Source organism: Spermophilus citellus (genome assembly GCF_964194105.1).
Source record: "Spermophilus citellus genome assembly, chromosome: 2".
Classification (NCBI taxonomy): Eukaryota; Metazoa; Chordata; class Mammalia; order Rodentia; family Sciuridae; genus Spermophilus; species Spermophilus citellus.
Genome location: NC_138183.1, coordinates 249,826,078 through 249,842,092, shown reverse-complemented (window position 1 = coordinate 249,842,092; position 16,015 = coordinate 249,826,078). Strand labels below are relative to the sequence as shown.

At 58.5% G+C, this 16,015-nt stretch overlaps 1 protein-coding gene across 14 annotated transcripts in view; it reads left to right on the top strand.

The window, feature by feature from the left end:
- Positions 1–16,015, top strand: part of NRXN2 (neurexin 2) — a 95,358-nt gene that overhangs the window by 60,066 nt on the left and 19,277 nt on the right. For all 14 annotated transcript variants that reach the window (XM_081261048.1, XM_081261047.1, XM_081261046.1 and 11 more), the window contains 2 exons: positions 8,612–8,793; positions 12,864–13,035. In XM_081261048.1, coding sequence (XP_081117174.1) covers positions 8,612–8,793; positions 12,864–13,035 — 354 coding nt within the window. The remainder of the gene's footprint in view (positions 1–8,611; positions 8,794–12,863; positions 13,036–16,015) is intronic.

Genomic DNA, 16,015 nt, shown 5'->3' with positions numbered 1-16,015 from the left:
TGTGTGTGCTGGCCATTCATTGCCTGCTATCAAACATGTATGTGTGTGTGCACGGATGCCTCTGTGAGCATGATTTGGTGTGCCAGTGTCCACGAGCCCATGCATGCATATGTGTGTCTGAACCGTATGCCTGCCGGCACACTGGTGCCTGTATGGACACGTGGGTGTTTCCATATCCAAGCCCGTCTACATCCCAGCGTGCACGTGTGTTCGGAGGGCTGCGTGAAGAGGTGGCTCTGGCCACATCTCCGTGCTGGACCAGAGAGCACTACTGGGGCTCGTCCAGGTGTGGGGGGGAGGGGGGAGGAAGAGAGCGGCCTCTTTCGCTAGCCTCAGTCCTGTTCAATTATTCAGCAGGGCCCCTTCTCCGGGAGGGGGGCGGTGCGGGTGGAGAGCGCGCGCCCGGGCGCGGGGGAGGGGCGGGGCGCGCGCAGAGGAGAGGCAAGCGCCGAGCGGGCTAGCCAGGTGCCACGCCGCGGAGCTGCCCAGCGCCGCCCGCAGATCGGGAGCCGCTCGGGTCCCTCCGCCCTGCCCCCTCCTCCTCCCGCGCTCCCCCTCCCCTCCCCGCCCCTCCTCCCTCCTTCCCTCTCGCCCTCCCTCCCTCTCCCTTCCAGCCCTCGCAGCCTCTGCAGCAACACTCCGCTGCCTCCATCTCTCCGCCGGAATCTCGCAGGCTCGCGCCTTTCCTCTGCTCAGCCCCGCTCCCTCCTCTCCTCTCCTCTCCCCTCCTCTCCTCTCCCTTCACCCCCCTCACCCGGATTTGCTTCCCTTCCCCGTTCTCCCGCCCCCCTCCCCGGCCGCTCCCTCCTCTCCCCCGGCCTCCGCCGGGCGGCAGCGGCAGCGGCGGCGCGGCCGGGAGTCTCCGTCGGCCTCGCGCTTTCCGGGGAGCCGGCCCCGTCCCTCTTCTCTCCTCCAGCCCGCACCCTCCCCCGCCCCGCTCGGTTTTTCCGCAGGATTTCCCCCCTTTCCCCTCCCTGCGTGGCCCCTGCTCTCCCGTCCCTCTCCGCCCGGCACCATGCCCCCTCCCGCTGGTCTCTGACGGCCCCCTGCGCCGCGCCGACCCCGCCGGCATGCGGGGAGACCCCTAGCTCCTCGCGATGGACCCAGGCGTCCTGGGCCTTGGCACCGCCGCTCCGCGGACCCCGGATTCCCCGGCAGGATCCAGTTGATTTCATTGGCTCCGGACTGAGGCTCGGGCTCGGGTTTTCCTTCTCTTCGCCCCCACCCCCCTCCCGGAGCTCGGAGCCGGAGGGGGGCTTCGCGGGGCCGCGCAGCCCCGCGTCCCCGCCCCCGGCCATGGGGCTGTGAGGCGGCCGCCCCCGGGCCGAGATGCCCCCTGGGGGGAGCGGGCCGGGGGGGTGCCCGCGCCGCCCCCCCGCCCTGGCCGGGCCCCTGCCGCCGCCGCCGCCGCCGCCACCTCTGCCGCTGCTGCTGCTGCTGCTGCTGCTGCTGCTGGGGGCGGCCGAGGGGGCCCGGGTCTCGTCCAGCCTCAGCACCACCCACCACGTCCACCACTTCCACAGCAAGCACGGCACCGTGCCCATCGCCATCAACCGCATGCCCTTCCTCACCCGCGGCGGGCACGGTAAGTGACGCCGCGATCCGGCCTCCGGGTGCACCGCCCAGACCCCAGCGGGCCTCACCCCGGCCGCGCGCCCGCCAGCCCCTCGGCGCCCATCTCTGGCTCCCCGGTCTCGGCCCCACCCTCCCCTCCAGCTCTCCACTGCCCCTCGGTTCCCTTCAGTACTTGGTTCCACACCTCACCTGCACCGCCTGTCCCCACGTTGGCCGTCTCCACCGTGCCCCCCATCGCCTCCCCGCCCGTTCCTCCATCCTTTCCATCTCCCTCTTCATCACCTCCATCCTGCCCCTATCACCTCTCCATCTGTCTTACCTCCACCTCTGCCTCACTTTCACCTTCCCATTGCTGGTCTGTCGCTTCCCCCTCCCACCTGCCTCTGTCCCATCTGTCGTCTTTGCCTCTGACATGTCCCATTGCTTCTGCCCTTGCCTTTCATATCTGTCTCTGTCCCCCTCTGTCCCTTTGGCAACCTTCCCTTCTTTTCCCATTACCTGCCTTCCATTGCCTCTGGGGCAGGCAACCCCAACACTGTCCCATGTCCGCCCATTCCTGTCCCCTTCATCTCAGGTGTCTACTCCCGGCTTCCTCATCTCAGTGCCTGCTTCCACCTCTGACCCCCAGCGTCTCTCCCTCTGCAGCCCTGGCACTTCTGTGTTCCCAGACCCCCCTCCCCTCTCCTGTCACCCCTCTGTCACTGTCCACTTACCACAGCTTCTCCCAGCCCCTCGCAACCTTCCATCTCCAAGCCCTTCCCCTTCCTTCTCAGGTCCCATCCCCTCTGCTCCTGCCTTACCCACTTCTCATTTCCACCCTTCCTCCCGTCCCATCTTGGGCCCTTCACATCTTAGGCCCCAAAGATTCTCTGTATGCCACCTCTCCTCATCTTGGTCCCTGTCACCTGCTTTCTCCTTTATCACTTCCCTCCTCTGTACTCCACCTCACCTCCCACTTCTGAACTTTGTCCCTCTATGGGGTACCCTCATCACCTCCATCTCTACCTCTCACCTCCGTGTCACATCCCTCATCACCTTTCACCTTTTCTTCCACCTTCATTCCTCCATTATTTCCCCTTTCTGTACCTCTGTCCCATCCCATTCCTGTATGCTCATCACCTCTTCCTGAACGCCTATCACTTCCCCTTACTCTCACCTTCCGCTTCTGTGTCCCCATCACCTCCCAATTGGGTACTCTGACACCTCCATTCTCCAACCACCTTTGGCCACCATGGCCTTCAGCAGTCTTCACTGTGTCAGGGTGGCCTCCCATTTCTGTGCTTCCCTTCCTTGCCGGCCTGGACCCTCATCAGTTCTCTCACTTTTGTTCCTTCCTGGGCTTCTACCCCCCCATCACTTCCCATCTGTGCCCCCTGCCTCCCTGTTCCCTGCTCACCTCTGCCTCCTCTTGTCATCCTCCAGCTGCCGTCCTTCCTGCCCTGCTGTCTCCAGGCTTTCTGCCCCTTTCTGGTCCTTCCCTTCTCCTTCTTCATCTGTAGCTCTGTCTACTGTTGTTCCATCCAGTTCCCCAAGAGCAGCTCCTGAGGACCCCTCTCCTTTCTTCTCTCTTCTCCAAGGTGCTGTCCCTTATCTAATCTTTGTGCTGGGGGGGGGGGCTCCTCCTTGCAGTGCTCCCCAGTTTCTTCTTCCATGTCCCCACCACGAACCTTGCTCCTGATCTTAAGTCCTTTTCCCTCCCCGAGACTCTGGCCTTCCCCACACCCTGCCCCTCTTCATTGTCTTCTGCTCCTCTGAGGCCAGGTGCTGGTGTTGCTCTCCGGGAGGCCTTGGTCTTTCGGGCCTGGAGGTGAGGCATAAAGGGGAAGATAGGAAGGGAGCCAGGTCCACTGGGGAAGGACTTTGCTGAGTGAAGAGGAGAGGGGGTGAAAGAGGAAGGCAGAGGAGAGAAAGGTGTTGGCCCTGGGTGATGGGCTGACTGGAGGGCCCAGGAGCTGGAGTGCCCAAGGCTCAGTCAAGGAGCAAGAGTGGGGCAGAGGGAGAGAGCGTAAGAGCTTGGGCCATGGCTTCCCTCGGTTGGTTGTGCATGATGTTTTATCCTCTCACAATCTAGATCTTCTAGAAGGCTTTTTTTTTTTTTTTTTTTTTTTTGTCCTGGCTTCTGATGCTGCATGGACACAGGCACAGCTCTGTGTGTGTCTGTGTGTGTGAACCTATGGAATGTTGGCACTGAGATTGTGTCAGAGATGGCTAGAGGAAGGAAAGGGCCAGTGACTGCCCAGGGCCATGCGGAAGTAAAGGAAGAGCCGGAGGGTACAGTGGGATAGTCATGGAAAGTGCTGGAGGTAGAATGGGGCAGCTGTGACAGTGGGGTGGCCAAGAAGGAGGGTCACAAGAAAGGTCCAAGGGAAGGAAGGAGGCCACCTGTTGTGGCTAAATCCCACCTCTGCTCAGCCTTCCTCCTGCCCCGAGGCTCCTAGAGACCCCCTGTGTGGGGGCGCCCCTTCTTTCCTCATCTGTGCCTCCACTTCCCTGCAGAGAGTGCTACTGGGCTTCAACCCACCTTCTTCATCTCCTCTTCCCTCTTTCTCCCATTTCCCCTCCCAGCCCCAGCCCCTGCTGTTACATAATACCCCCTACTCACCTGCCAGATGCCATGGACACTTCTGTACCCAATGTTACTATGGGATGAGGGAAGACCAGTGTACCCGGGTCCTAAAAATGAGAAGAGGAGGTGACAATCTTCTGGTCCTTGACCACCCCATATTTATTTATTTATTACCAGGGATTGAATCCAGAGGCACTCGACCACTGAGCCACATCCCTAGCTCTTTTAAAATATTTTTTTGAGAGACAGGGTCTCACTGAGTTGCTTAGGACCTCGCTAAGTTGCTGAGGCTGGCTTTGAACTCACAGTCCTCCTGCCTCAACCTCCCAAGCCGCTGGAGTACACCACTGCACCCGGCATATGCCCTCCGAATTCTTGTTTCAAAATCCTGGAGGAGCTTTCATCCTCAAGCTTCATTTCTGGTGCCCTCATGTGCCAGGAAAGGAGGGCTCGATCCCAGCTCAGTTTTGAGTCTGTAGTTTCCAGAGCTTCTGGATTTACTGCTCCAGTTTACAAAGGGGTTCAGCATATATTTTGATTCTGGATATGAGTATTAGCTTGGATTTCATTCTGCATGGTTTATGGCCAAGAATGAGGTTAAGGATTGAAGGGATATGTTCTGGGATTCTAAACCAAGAGAAAGCTGAGCTCAGGGATTTGGACTTGTGGAGATCTTCTCTTTGGGTTGTGGAGGTTTTTACAGAAAGATCTGGTACTGGGTGTGAGCACCTACATTAGTCTGGGTCTTCTTGGGATTGTGCAGGACAATTTATCTTCTCACAAGTCTAGATCTTCCAAAAGGCTTCTATCACGGCATCCACTGCTGTGGGGACACAGGCACACAGGGGGTCTGCCCATGTAGTTTTAGCCCTGGGGACAGGAATGTATGGGATGGTTTTACATGGAATGATTATGTTGTGGGTTCACTAACCATTATTCATGGTCAGTTGGACTTTTTTTCTAGAATGCAGGTGTGTGTGGACTGTATGGAAGACTCTGATCGCTTAGTGTTTTACTGGAGTGTTTTACTGGATTCTGATCAGCCTTAGTGTTTTACTGGAGCAATCAGTTTCTGCAGACTATGTTGGGTGTGGGCAGAAAGTGCCAACCTTGGCCTTTGAGACCTTGTGTCTGGCCAGACTCTCTTGTCTTGGGCTTCAGGGGTGTAGTACTCCTGGAAATGTTTGAAGGCTCAAACTGACCATTCCACACACTAGTGATTTCCTAGGCAGGTGAGAACAATTGGGCTGCACCACCCTTCTCACTCCGGAACCCTTTCAGGAGGTTGCCAGAGTTCTAGGTGTGGGAGAATGTCCTGGACTCCATGTCTGCTGGAAGGCCAGCCATGCCTGCTGGGGCGGGGAGCGGGGGGGGGGGGGGGGGAGCTGGGGCAGGGCAGGGGACAGCTCGATGGCTTGAGCGGCGGGAGGTGCTTTCCGAGCGCGGCTGTCCGGGGCGGGACCGGTGGAGGCCCCGCCTCCTCTGCTGGGCCTCCTCCCTGCCGAGCCTTCTGCGCCCGCGGGCGGGAGCCGAGGTGCTGGGGAAAGAAATGTCTCCCCAGGGTAATTACTGCCGTCCCAGCCCAATAAACCATTCATCCTTCACCTCTTCTGCCCAAGAAGTGTCCCTCCGCCCTGGTCCCCCCAGTGTAATAAACGCCCGGAGGCTTTAACAGGCCCGCCCAGCGTAATAAACTGGCTGCGGCGCGAGAACAGCTGGGTGATCAATCCCGGGGGAGGCCGGGCCGGGAGACGCGGGCATCGGGCGCCGCGGGCCTCTCCCGCGCCCGGCGGGCCCCTGCCCTTGCGCCGCCCGCCATGGCCTTCTTTGTGCGCCTACCGCCATCTTTCCGGCTGCCGGTCTCGATTGGAGTCTGCCTCTCCACGCTGGGGCTTTGTGTGCTGCCGGTGCGTCGCGGCCTGTGTGTGGGTGTGCGGTCTGGGCGTGAGTCACAGGGGAGGTGCCTGCTGTGGGGCCTGGGGCTTGGGCGGTGGCACGTGCCTCTGATCCCTCCAGCCTCACTGCCCAAAGAGGCGCCGGCGTGCCGGCTCCTCGGAGGCCGGGGGCCCCGGCCATGGCGCTGTCCATGGTGCTGCCCGTGGCGCTGTGCTGTTTGCTATCCAGCGGGAAAGCCTGGAGGAGGGGTCTGCCGCTCTCCCCTAGACCGGGAGGGGGTGGGCTTGGGGGCAGGAAGATGGAGTTTCCTTTCCTGGTGTGAGGGGACCAAGGACCCCAATAAAACTGCCCTCTGCGGAATGCCCTGAGCCCAGGGGTGAACAGGCGTCAGCCTCTGGTCAGGGCGGGCGCGTGTGCTGAGGAAGGTCAGCATCTCAGCTCCCCTGGCCCTCCTCACCCACCAAATTCGACGTGCAGCTTGTGAGTGGAGGGGGGAGGGAGGACCCTGGGTATTACGGTTGCCATGGAAACAGCCGATTTTCCGGAGTGCTGCAGTGTTGGGAGTGGAGAGACTGTACCGGCTGAGGCCTAGCCCTTTCCAGGCAGGTGACCTGCACTGGGGCGGAGATGGGGCTCACTGTGTTCTCCGCCCCCAGCCAGCTTTCCACCCTAGACGTGGGGCCCCTCCTGCGGGTTCAACCTTTACCACTGTGCCTCCAGGGTCCCCAGGTAGAAAGAACACCTGTGTCTGGAGGGGCCCAGGTGAGCTCCCTCTGTCTGCCTGGGTGCTTTCTGGGCCATAGACTCGGTGAGCTGTCAGTTATCAGACATCCGGGTGATTCTTTCATGCCTGCCCAGCCCTGGGGTCCTGTCTCACTCTGGCCCTGTCTGGGGAGGTGGAGAGCTATGGTAGGTGCTCTGGGAAGCGGTAGGGGGTCTCACAGTTTCTGCTGCCCCAGCCCCGATTCCCTCTTTGGGACCCAGGCAGCAGCCCCCTGTTATTGCCTCAGCGACCCCCTGGGTTTGTGGATAGTGCATCCTTCCAAGGCACACCAGAGCCCCCTCTCCCATGGGATCTAGGAGCTCCTGGGGATAGAGCCCCCTTTCACCTGATTGCCTGAACTACAAGGGGCTTCCTTAGTGCCTAATGTGAGAGGCCTTGGGGTGTTTGAGGGGACCTGGCCCTATATTACCAGCTTGGCTGCCATCTTGGCTGAGCAGGCTTCTGCTTGCTTCTTGGAAGTGTCTTAGACCCTTCAGGATGTCTTGCCTCCCAGGAACCTGGAGCTTCCCACCCCAGAGCAGAACTCTCCACTGGTAAGGCACGGGCAGGGCCACACACCTCTCCCGGTCTGCTCCAGGCTCTTGCCCTCAGACCCCAGCTGCCGCTCTCTTCCTCTCTGGCTCAGTTTTTCCTTGAACCCCTTTCCCCCCAAGAAGTGCTTTGAGAGGAATCATTGGTGGCTAATTATTTAATTAAGCATTTTATGAATCTCATCTTCTCCGTTTATGTCCTGAAGAAGGCAAGATTGTTCTCTTCCCTTCCCTTCTCTTCAGGCCCCAGAGTACTAGTCCTCCAGGCCTCCCAGACAAGACTCCTTTCTCGGAAACTGGGTGACCAGCCCCCCACCCCCACCCCCAGGGAGCTCAGTCAGCCCGCAGGAGGGAACATGGCGACTAATGGGGTTTATTTTGGGGCTGAGATCGTTAGGGACCTCACACCCGCCCCCGGCAGCCGGATGGTGAAGAGGAGAGGGAGAAGGGGAGAGAGGGTGGGGTGGGGGAGGGCGGGGGGAGGGAGCCTACATCTTGGGCTCCCACCCTCCTGCTTCTCTCACCTACATCCCTCTCTGTCCTTCTCTGTCCATCTGTCTCTGCCTCCTTCCTCCTCTGGCTGTCAGGTCCCCCTCCCCACTGTCTCTTTCTTTCTGGGCAGGGCTCCAGGACTCTGCTTTGGGACCCAGGCACCCCTGGGTGGAGGCAGGGAGTCCTGGACAAACCAGGAAGATTCCCAGGGGGTTGGAGGGGACTGGTGGGGGGAGATGTTGGCAGGAAGCCAGAGATGGGCCATGAGTCAGAGCTGCCCACAGCCCTGCTCATCTTCCCGCCATCGCCTGGGGCTCCTTTTTGCCTTGGTGCTGCTCAGCTCTGGCCCCAAAGAGACACATACTTGAATCTGTCACCTCTGCCAGCCTTGGGAGAAGTATGCTGGTCAGAATCAAGCCCCTGAGTTTCCGGCCAGGGTACTCTTGTCATCTTGGTCCCCTTGCAGCCTCTCTCTGGGTACTCTCTCTCTCTGTGTCACTCACTCTATTACCTCTCTGTTTTGCTGTAATTAAAGCTAGAATTCTTGATGAGGCAGCTACAGCTGTCTGTGCATGCACAGGTTCTCACCCTGGCACCCACCTGCCAACTGTTCCCTAGGACTGTGGGGCTGGTGGCTGCTGTGGGCATCACCATGGAAGCCCCACACCTTGGACCTGGTGTCTCCATGCCCTGCCACAACTCCAGGGACTTGCTGAGCTCACCCTCCTGATGCCATTTCTCCCTCTCTCCCTTTCCCTTTCTCTGCAGCCGGGACCACATACATCTTTGGGAAGGGGGGAGCGCTCATCACCTATACCTGGCCTCCCAATGACCGGCCTAGCACAAGGATGGACCGCCTGGCCGTGGGCTTCAGCACCCATCAGCGGAGCGCTGTGCTGGTGCGGGTGGACAGTGCCTCGGGCCTCGGAGACTACCTGCAGCTGCACATTGTAAGTGCTCCGGCCGTCTCACCCTGCCCTGCTCCACGTGCACTATGTCCTTCATGGCTGTGGGTCAGCACCTCCACTATTCCCTTCACGGGGAGCCTCCAGAGCCTCATTCCCTCCTCCTTGGGGCTTCCCACAGAAGTTCTGTTTCTAGGACCTGGCCCACCTCTCAGCCATTCACCAGGACTCCTAGAGCCACCCAGCTGGTTTGTAGGTGCCCAGCTCCCCACCCCCGAGTCTGTGTGTACTTTCTCCTTTCAGGATATATATATAGTCAAGGGCCTTCCAGGCCATTCTCCTCAGCCTTGCAGAATGTCCCTACATCTGTGACTGCCCCTGCTCATTCCTAGTCCACCTAGAGCAGCCCACTATGCTCTGCCCCTCCTTCAGATTTCCCTGCCCTGCAACTTCCTACCTTCGCTCTTTACCTTGCCTTCAAACCTTGCTCCTGCCTCTGGCCAGCCCTTGACCTCTGTTTCTGTGACCTTTGCCCTCCCAGCAGCCCCTTCCTGACGGTCTAAGCTCACTCTTTACTGACCTCTTGGCCCAGCCCTACATCCCTGCCCTGACCTCTGGTCCCACCCAGCTCTGCCTTTTTCTGTCCCTCCACCCGCACCGTGGACCTCACCCCTCGCTGTCCTGTCTGTGACCTCCATTCCTTCTCAGCGTGTCTCAGGTGTCTCAGGTGTCTCAGGGCCTCCTCCATACCAGCTGTTCCTCACCTCCCAGGTTCTCCTCTAACTCCAGTCTTCAGCTGGGTCCCTGTCCTTCCTGGCCCTTCGCCCCATCTCAGACCTTGCCCCACCACCTTGCCTGGAACCTCTGGCCTTGCTCCGTTTCATTTCTGGTCTTAGCCTCTCCCTGCCTCCTCCCCAGTCTTTAGTACTGGGCCTCTGACTTTTCCTCCAACACCATATTTGTAGCCCCTTTCAGCCACCTCATTGGCTCTCTGCATCCCACAGGCTGGCCCTGGCCAGGCCCTTAAGCTGCGAGGGTGGGGCAGGCTGCCCTCACTTTAAGGAGGGCAGAGTGGGAGGGCAGAGGAAGCCAGGGGAGAAGGCTTGTGTGGATTCTGCCCCTTCCCATCTGCTTGAGGAGGGCATTGTGGCCCCCGTCACAGACAGCCCATCAGATCCCCAGTCACCTCTCCCCTGACTGGGGTGCGGAGGAAGGAGGCTGAGGAGTCCTGTGGCAGAGCATGGCTGGGGTGGCAGCGGCAGCTGACAGGCACAGACCTGTTGGGAAGGGTGCAGAGGGAAGAGTGGCCAGTGGGACACTGGGACAGGCCTGGGAGTTCTGTGCCTGTGAGTGAGCGAGACAGACAGTGTCTCTAACTTAGTGAGTGGCAGCCTGTTGTGAGAGACGGTGCAGCTGTGGACGACAGTGTGGTGCCGGGTACGTGATGGTTGTGTGTCGACAGAACGGCTGTGACTGTGGGTGCCGCCAGTCTCTGGTTGAGGATGTAGCTATGCGTTTCTATTTCCCCGAGGAGTGGTGTGTGCTGTGGTTTCAGTCACCCTGTGTGGCAGGGTGTGACCGTGTTCCGTGTCCTCTGTGAGCATGGATGGCTGTTCCTTTATCTCTGTCCATGTGTGAGGCCAGGCATGGCTTTGGAGCAGATGGTCTGGGTTTGAATCCCAGCTCTGCCCTTCCTGGCTTTATTCTTATTCAAATCACCGCACTCTTAAGCCTCAGTTCCCCCAGGTGTGCAGCACAGTAAGAGGGCAGAGGGATGTCAGGCGGCTCCGCTGACATTCTGCATGTAGAGCATGCATGGCCCCGCCCACCTGCACGCAGCCCTCTGTACCCCAGTCATGTGTGACGTGCCACCTGGATGGAGTCTGTGTGTGCTCTGTGCCTCCGTGCTTGGTCCCAGGGCAGAGGGGAGAGGGGAGTGGTCCAGGCTGGGAGAAGGGACATCCTCCCTTTCCCTCCCCCATGCCTCACCTGGTGCAGGGCCCAGGAGGAGCAAGGCCTGGTGCCTGGTGCCTGGGTGCTGCAGAGGCCTGGGAGGAAGGGAGGCCCCGTGCTAGGGTCGGGGAGCCTGGAAAGGGTAGGGGCCACCAGAGAGGCCAACTTGTTGGGCACCAAATAGTCCAGAGCCCCTTGAGGGGAGCCCCTAAGCCCCCTCCTCCCCTGGTGACACCTCAGCTCCCACCACAGCGTCATTAGCAGCTCTCAGAGAGTGGGGAGGCGGCAGCAAAATAAGAGAAAAGCAATTTGACGTTTCTAATAAAGCGTCGCTCCACTTTGCCAAATTAATTTTGACTCCCATAATTATTTGCTGTAGGAGCGGCCGCGTTCTCCCCACCGCCGCCTAATGAGGTAATTGGGGAATTAGGAATTAATGACTTTAACAGAAGTGACAACTGACTTCACATCGGGAGCGGCTCTGGGGAGCTGCCTCTCCCCCGGAGCACACGGCTGAGAGCTTGGCTGCCTCCTAGGGAACCCAGGCGTCCTGCCTTCCAGCTCCCCGGGCTGGCCCTCTGCTGCTGGCTTCCAGACTGCACGTGCCCTTGACCATTACTGCTTGGGTGGAGCCTCGTGGGGAGGAACCCTCAGAGGCATCCAAGGGGCTGTTACTATTCTGGGTAATATTATTACTAACAATAGTAATGAGGAGGCTCTGCTGCTCCCTTTACGGTGTGTGGGGAGCCGATGATGAGCGTCTCCCTGGGGATGTTGTCAGTCTGTGGGTGGCGGATGGGTGGGGCTTGCTAATAGTCTTTGTCAGGCAAGCCTGGCCTCAGTTTCCCTGTTTTAATGCATTTGAGGAGAGCTGCTGCATGCGTGTGTGACTGGGGGCGTGTGCGTGTGTATGCCTGCCTGTGTGTGTGACTGTCCCAGGTTCTAGGAGAGGGAGAGCTGCACCCCGTAGTGGGGAAAGGATACCGCATGGGTCTCCAAGGAAACCACAGCTACACATCCTGCCCCTCAACTCTCTCTGCCCGAGCCCCTGCCCCATCTGTGAGCACCCCCTGCCCCCATCCACAGGTCACCAGGCCTTTCAGCTCTGCTAGATATAGGAAGTTCTTTTTGCCCAGGTTGGACTGGCCGTCTTTCAGGAAGACCCCAAAAGTATAGTGTGTTTCTATGCTGGGCTGAGACCCTGTGAGTGACCCAGGGGGCCTAGGGAGCCTTGTGTCAGTCCTGGGCTGACTCCAGGGCTGGGTGGCTAGGAGGCACAGAGGAATGGAATAGGGGGTTAGACAAAGGGCCATGTATGCTTTCTACTGGCTTGCCAGACCTTGCAGGTGGACAGCTGGCCTCAGCAGATCACCCCACCCCAGGCCCTTTGAGTCAGTATCTCAGAATAGTGGGCAAGTGGTAAGAACACTGACTTTGGAGATAGAACAGCTGGAGTCCAAACCTGGGGGTCCCTTCATGCGAACTATGAGATTTTGAGATGCTATTTAACCTCTCTGGCCCTCAGTGTCTTCCTGGATAAAATGGGGTGCTATGAGCTTCCTCAGAGCATTGTGTGGGGATGACCAGAATACATGCACCCAGTACCCACAGGTCTGTCACTTTTGGGGTCTCAGCAAAGTTCCTTCTCTCATTCTGGAGCCACCGGCAGAACTCTGCAGGATTGTTCAGCCTCTTTGCTCCCCTTTTGCAGACCTGTCTGTGTCTGGGTTACCTCTGCAGCCACAGTCTGACTGCATGGGCCCTGAGAAGCTCAGAAGTGGCATGCTGATGCCCCATGCTGATCATCCCAATCTGGGCTCAGTGGTACTTGAATAGCATAGGTGCTCTGTAAATATTCTTTGCAAATGCTCTGGATGAACCAAAAGGCAAGAGACCGAGGTGATTAGTGGAAAGGGCTCCAGGTCTTGGCTTTGCGCCCCATGGTGGTGCCCCCAACTTCAGCCTAGGTAACTCCCTTGGTTGTAAGTGAGGGTGGAGGGCTCAAGCCTGCCCACCTCCTTGGACTGTTGAGACCTGAGCAAGTTGTATTGTGAAGCTGTGAAATGTTGAGGAGTTCGGCTGGTGGTATCCACAGATGGATGTCTAGGAGGCATGAATAGTTGATTTCTGTCTGTAGCTGACCTCTACCTCCCTGTTACCAGGACCAGGGCACCGTGGGGGTGATTTTTAACGTGGGCACGGACGACATTACCATCGATGAGCCCAATGCCATCGTGAGCGACGGCAAATACCATGTGGTGCGTTTCACTCGAAGCGGTGGCAACGCCACCTTGCAGGTGGACAGCTGGCCGGTCAACGAGCGGTACCCAGCAGGTAGGCGGCTCAGGCCCGCGGAGGAGGCGCGGTGGGGCGGGGCGGGAGGCCGGAGGCCTCAGGTAGGAGCGCGGTGCGTTCTGGGGCGGGACTAAGTGGAGCAGGCTTCTGGCTGCGGGGCGTGGCTACCGCCAAGGCAAGGCTTGCAGGGGCGGGACCAAGGCGGGGGCGTGGCTAAGGCTCATCAGGATTTGGGGGGCTGGGATAGGCCGCAGTGGTGGGATTACAGCATCTGGTGTGAGGGCGGGGTGCAAGGCCAGAGTCCAGTTTGGGTGCAGAGAAGTGTAGAAAGATAGCCGCTGGGAGATCTGATGCGCTTGAGGACAGGATGATTTCAGAAAGCAGAGACAGGCGGAAATGGGGAGGCAGATGCAGAAACCTAGGAGACAAGATCCAGAAGTAACATAAAAGGTGTCTTGGCAGGAAGCAGGGTTGTTCCCAAAAACAACCAAGGAAAGAACCAAGCAAGGTAAAGAAGGGAAGAAGCTAGGGAGACCCAGAAAAAAGAAACCTCAGTGTCTCAGGGAGTGAGGGACACGGCAAAAGGGAGGGAGAGACAAATGACAGAAGTGAAAAACAGGGTCGAATACATTCACCAACCTTCATTGACAACTGACTACATGTCAGGGTCTGTGCTTGGCTCTGAGGAACACAGGTGATCAGGACACAGGGACCCTCAGAGGTGCAGATGGACCCAGTCCAGCAGGGTGACTGCTGTGCTGTTCAAGGATAATCCAAGGTGTGAGGAGCGCAGGGGAAGGACAGGGATGAAGACATAAAAGGAGGAACTGGAGCCCCTGTAAGATACCAGAGTGAGAGGAAACAGAAAAGAAGCAGTGGAGAGGCCTGGAAATAGTCACTAAAACGTAGGAAAAGATGGAGGCAACTCCAGAAGATAAGCAGAGAGAGAGATGGGGAAACTGACCCACAGAGCCAGCCATGGAGAGAAGAGGTGGACAGAGTGCAGGAGAGCCCAGCACAGGAGACAAAGAGGAAGGGGACAGTAATAGTGCAGGGAGAGCTGCAGGGACACAGAGATGCTGAGATACAGGCTGGCTGGCACTGCAGAATCACACACAGGACCCATCTGAGGAGAGAGTGAACACCTGCAGCCTCCATCACTCAGAGCAACAGCCAGGCCCAGGCAGAGGCTGCTCCATGCTGATGGAGGGGGCATGGGCAGGCCAGGGTGCAAATCCTCTGGGCTCACCCAGACTGGAACAAGGAGCCACTAAGTCCCACGACTCCCAGTCATGCAGACTTGCACCCACACGTTCTTGGGTAGCTCCTGAGATCATGAGGTCCACAGAGCCCCTTCTGATAAATACAGAGGCTGATGTACACATAGGCCAACCCCAGGCATACAAACCACTGCTGACATTCATAAGGTCAGACACACCCATGAGAAAACAGCTCTGCAGAGGGATGCTAGTCTATGCCAAGGCCCTGAGCATGTGTGGGGTCACTCAGATACACCAACCTTCCTATAGGAAGCCTCAGCCCCTGCCATGAGCAGACCCTGACCTCTAGGGCTGTGTGGTATGATTGCTCTGGGCCATCAGAGTTCACTCCATCTCAGACACACATGCACCAGGACAAGGATGACATGGGCCTGTGCTGGACAGAGCTGGACTTGGGGGCATGAAGGCCTCACTGTGGTAGGCCAGGACTCCTGTCCAGAGCATTACCCTTTGGAGTCCAGCAGTCCTGAGAGGCCAGGTAAAGAGGTTATGCCTGTCTGCTCTGTTGAGGAACCTCTGACTATGGGTGAGGAAAGGCTGCCTGGGGCCCTTGCCTGCACATTCTGATAACCTGAGGGCCTGGTGACTGCCTGTGTGCACTGGGAGGGAGAATCCTGAAACACAATAGCAGGCCAGGTCAGCAGCGTGCCAGGGCCCAGAGAATGACCCCTACCTGTGACTCGTAGGGAGCAGAGACATAGCCCATGGATTCACAGTCAGCAGGACCTGGATTTTAATATTGGCTCTCCCCTTACCCTAGGACGGGTCATCTAGCCTCTCTGAGACTCAGCTTCCACCTCCAAACCACGAGGATGATACCTGCCTCATAGTGATGCTGTGAGGATTCCATGTGAAATCCAAGGAAAGTGCTAGAACCGATAGAGATGCTTGATAAACAGGGCTTTTGTTAGAGTTTTTATATACTCAGCTGCCCTCCAACAAGTCAGATGTACATTCTCCCTTTCAGGATCTGAATGGTTGGGGCCTATGAGGTCACTTATACACACAGGCACATATACACACAGATGATCGAATTATCCACTTTTAATTTATAGGAAAGGCGGAGTCTCATTGTCTTATAAGAACCTAAGGAGGCACCAGCTACATCCACATTCATGGGGGGTGTGCACACGCAGATCCAGGCCAGAGCCTTGGAGTGGGGAGGGGAGCGCAGCCTCTTCCCCCCGCCCAGGTGTTCACAGTACATGGGAGTGTTTTACATGGGAGGAGTAGCCAGCTTCCCAAAGGCCATCGGTTGATCTTCTTGCTGTGGCTTGGGATCACCCACAGCCCAGGAGCAGCACGTACATACCCAGAGGCACACTGACAACCCCTTTCCACCTAGGTGTGCAGGAGCACACAGGCTCATGCACGCCCTCCCGCTCTGTCTCCAGGGGCTGCGGATTGGGAGTGGAGAGAGGAGCAGGTGGGTATCCAGATGGGCAGCCAAGGATGGAGAGGGGGTTAGAATTGGGAGAAGGAGTCTGAAGGAGGAAGGCTGAGGGGCGGGCAGAGCCTGCAGAGGAAGGAGAGGCGTGCAGCTGAGGCTGGCGGGAAGGGCAGGAAGGAGCGGGAAGCCTGCTCAGAGCCAGGGGGAGCCAGCCAGGGGGGCTGGATGCCTGCAGGGGAGGGTGAGAGAGTTGTGGGAGAAGAGGTTGGGGCCTCTGAGGTCACTTATAGTGGTCACCAGGTACTGAGGGAGCTGGGACTAGCATGAGGAGAAGCAGAGGTGGGGTCAA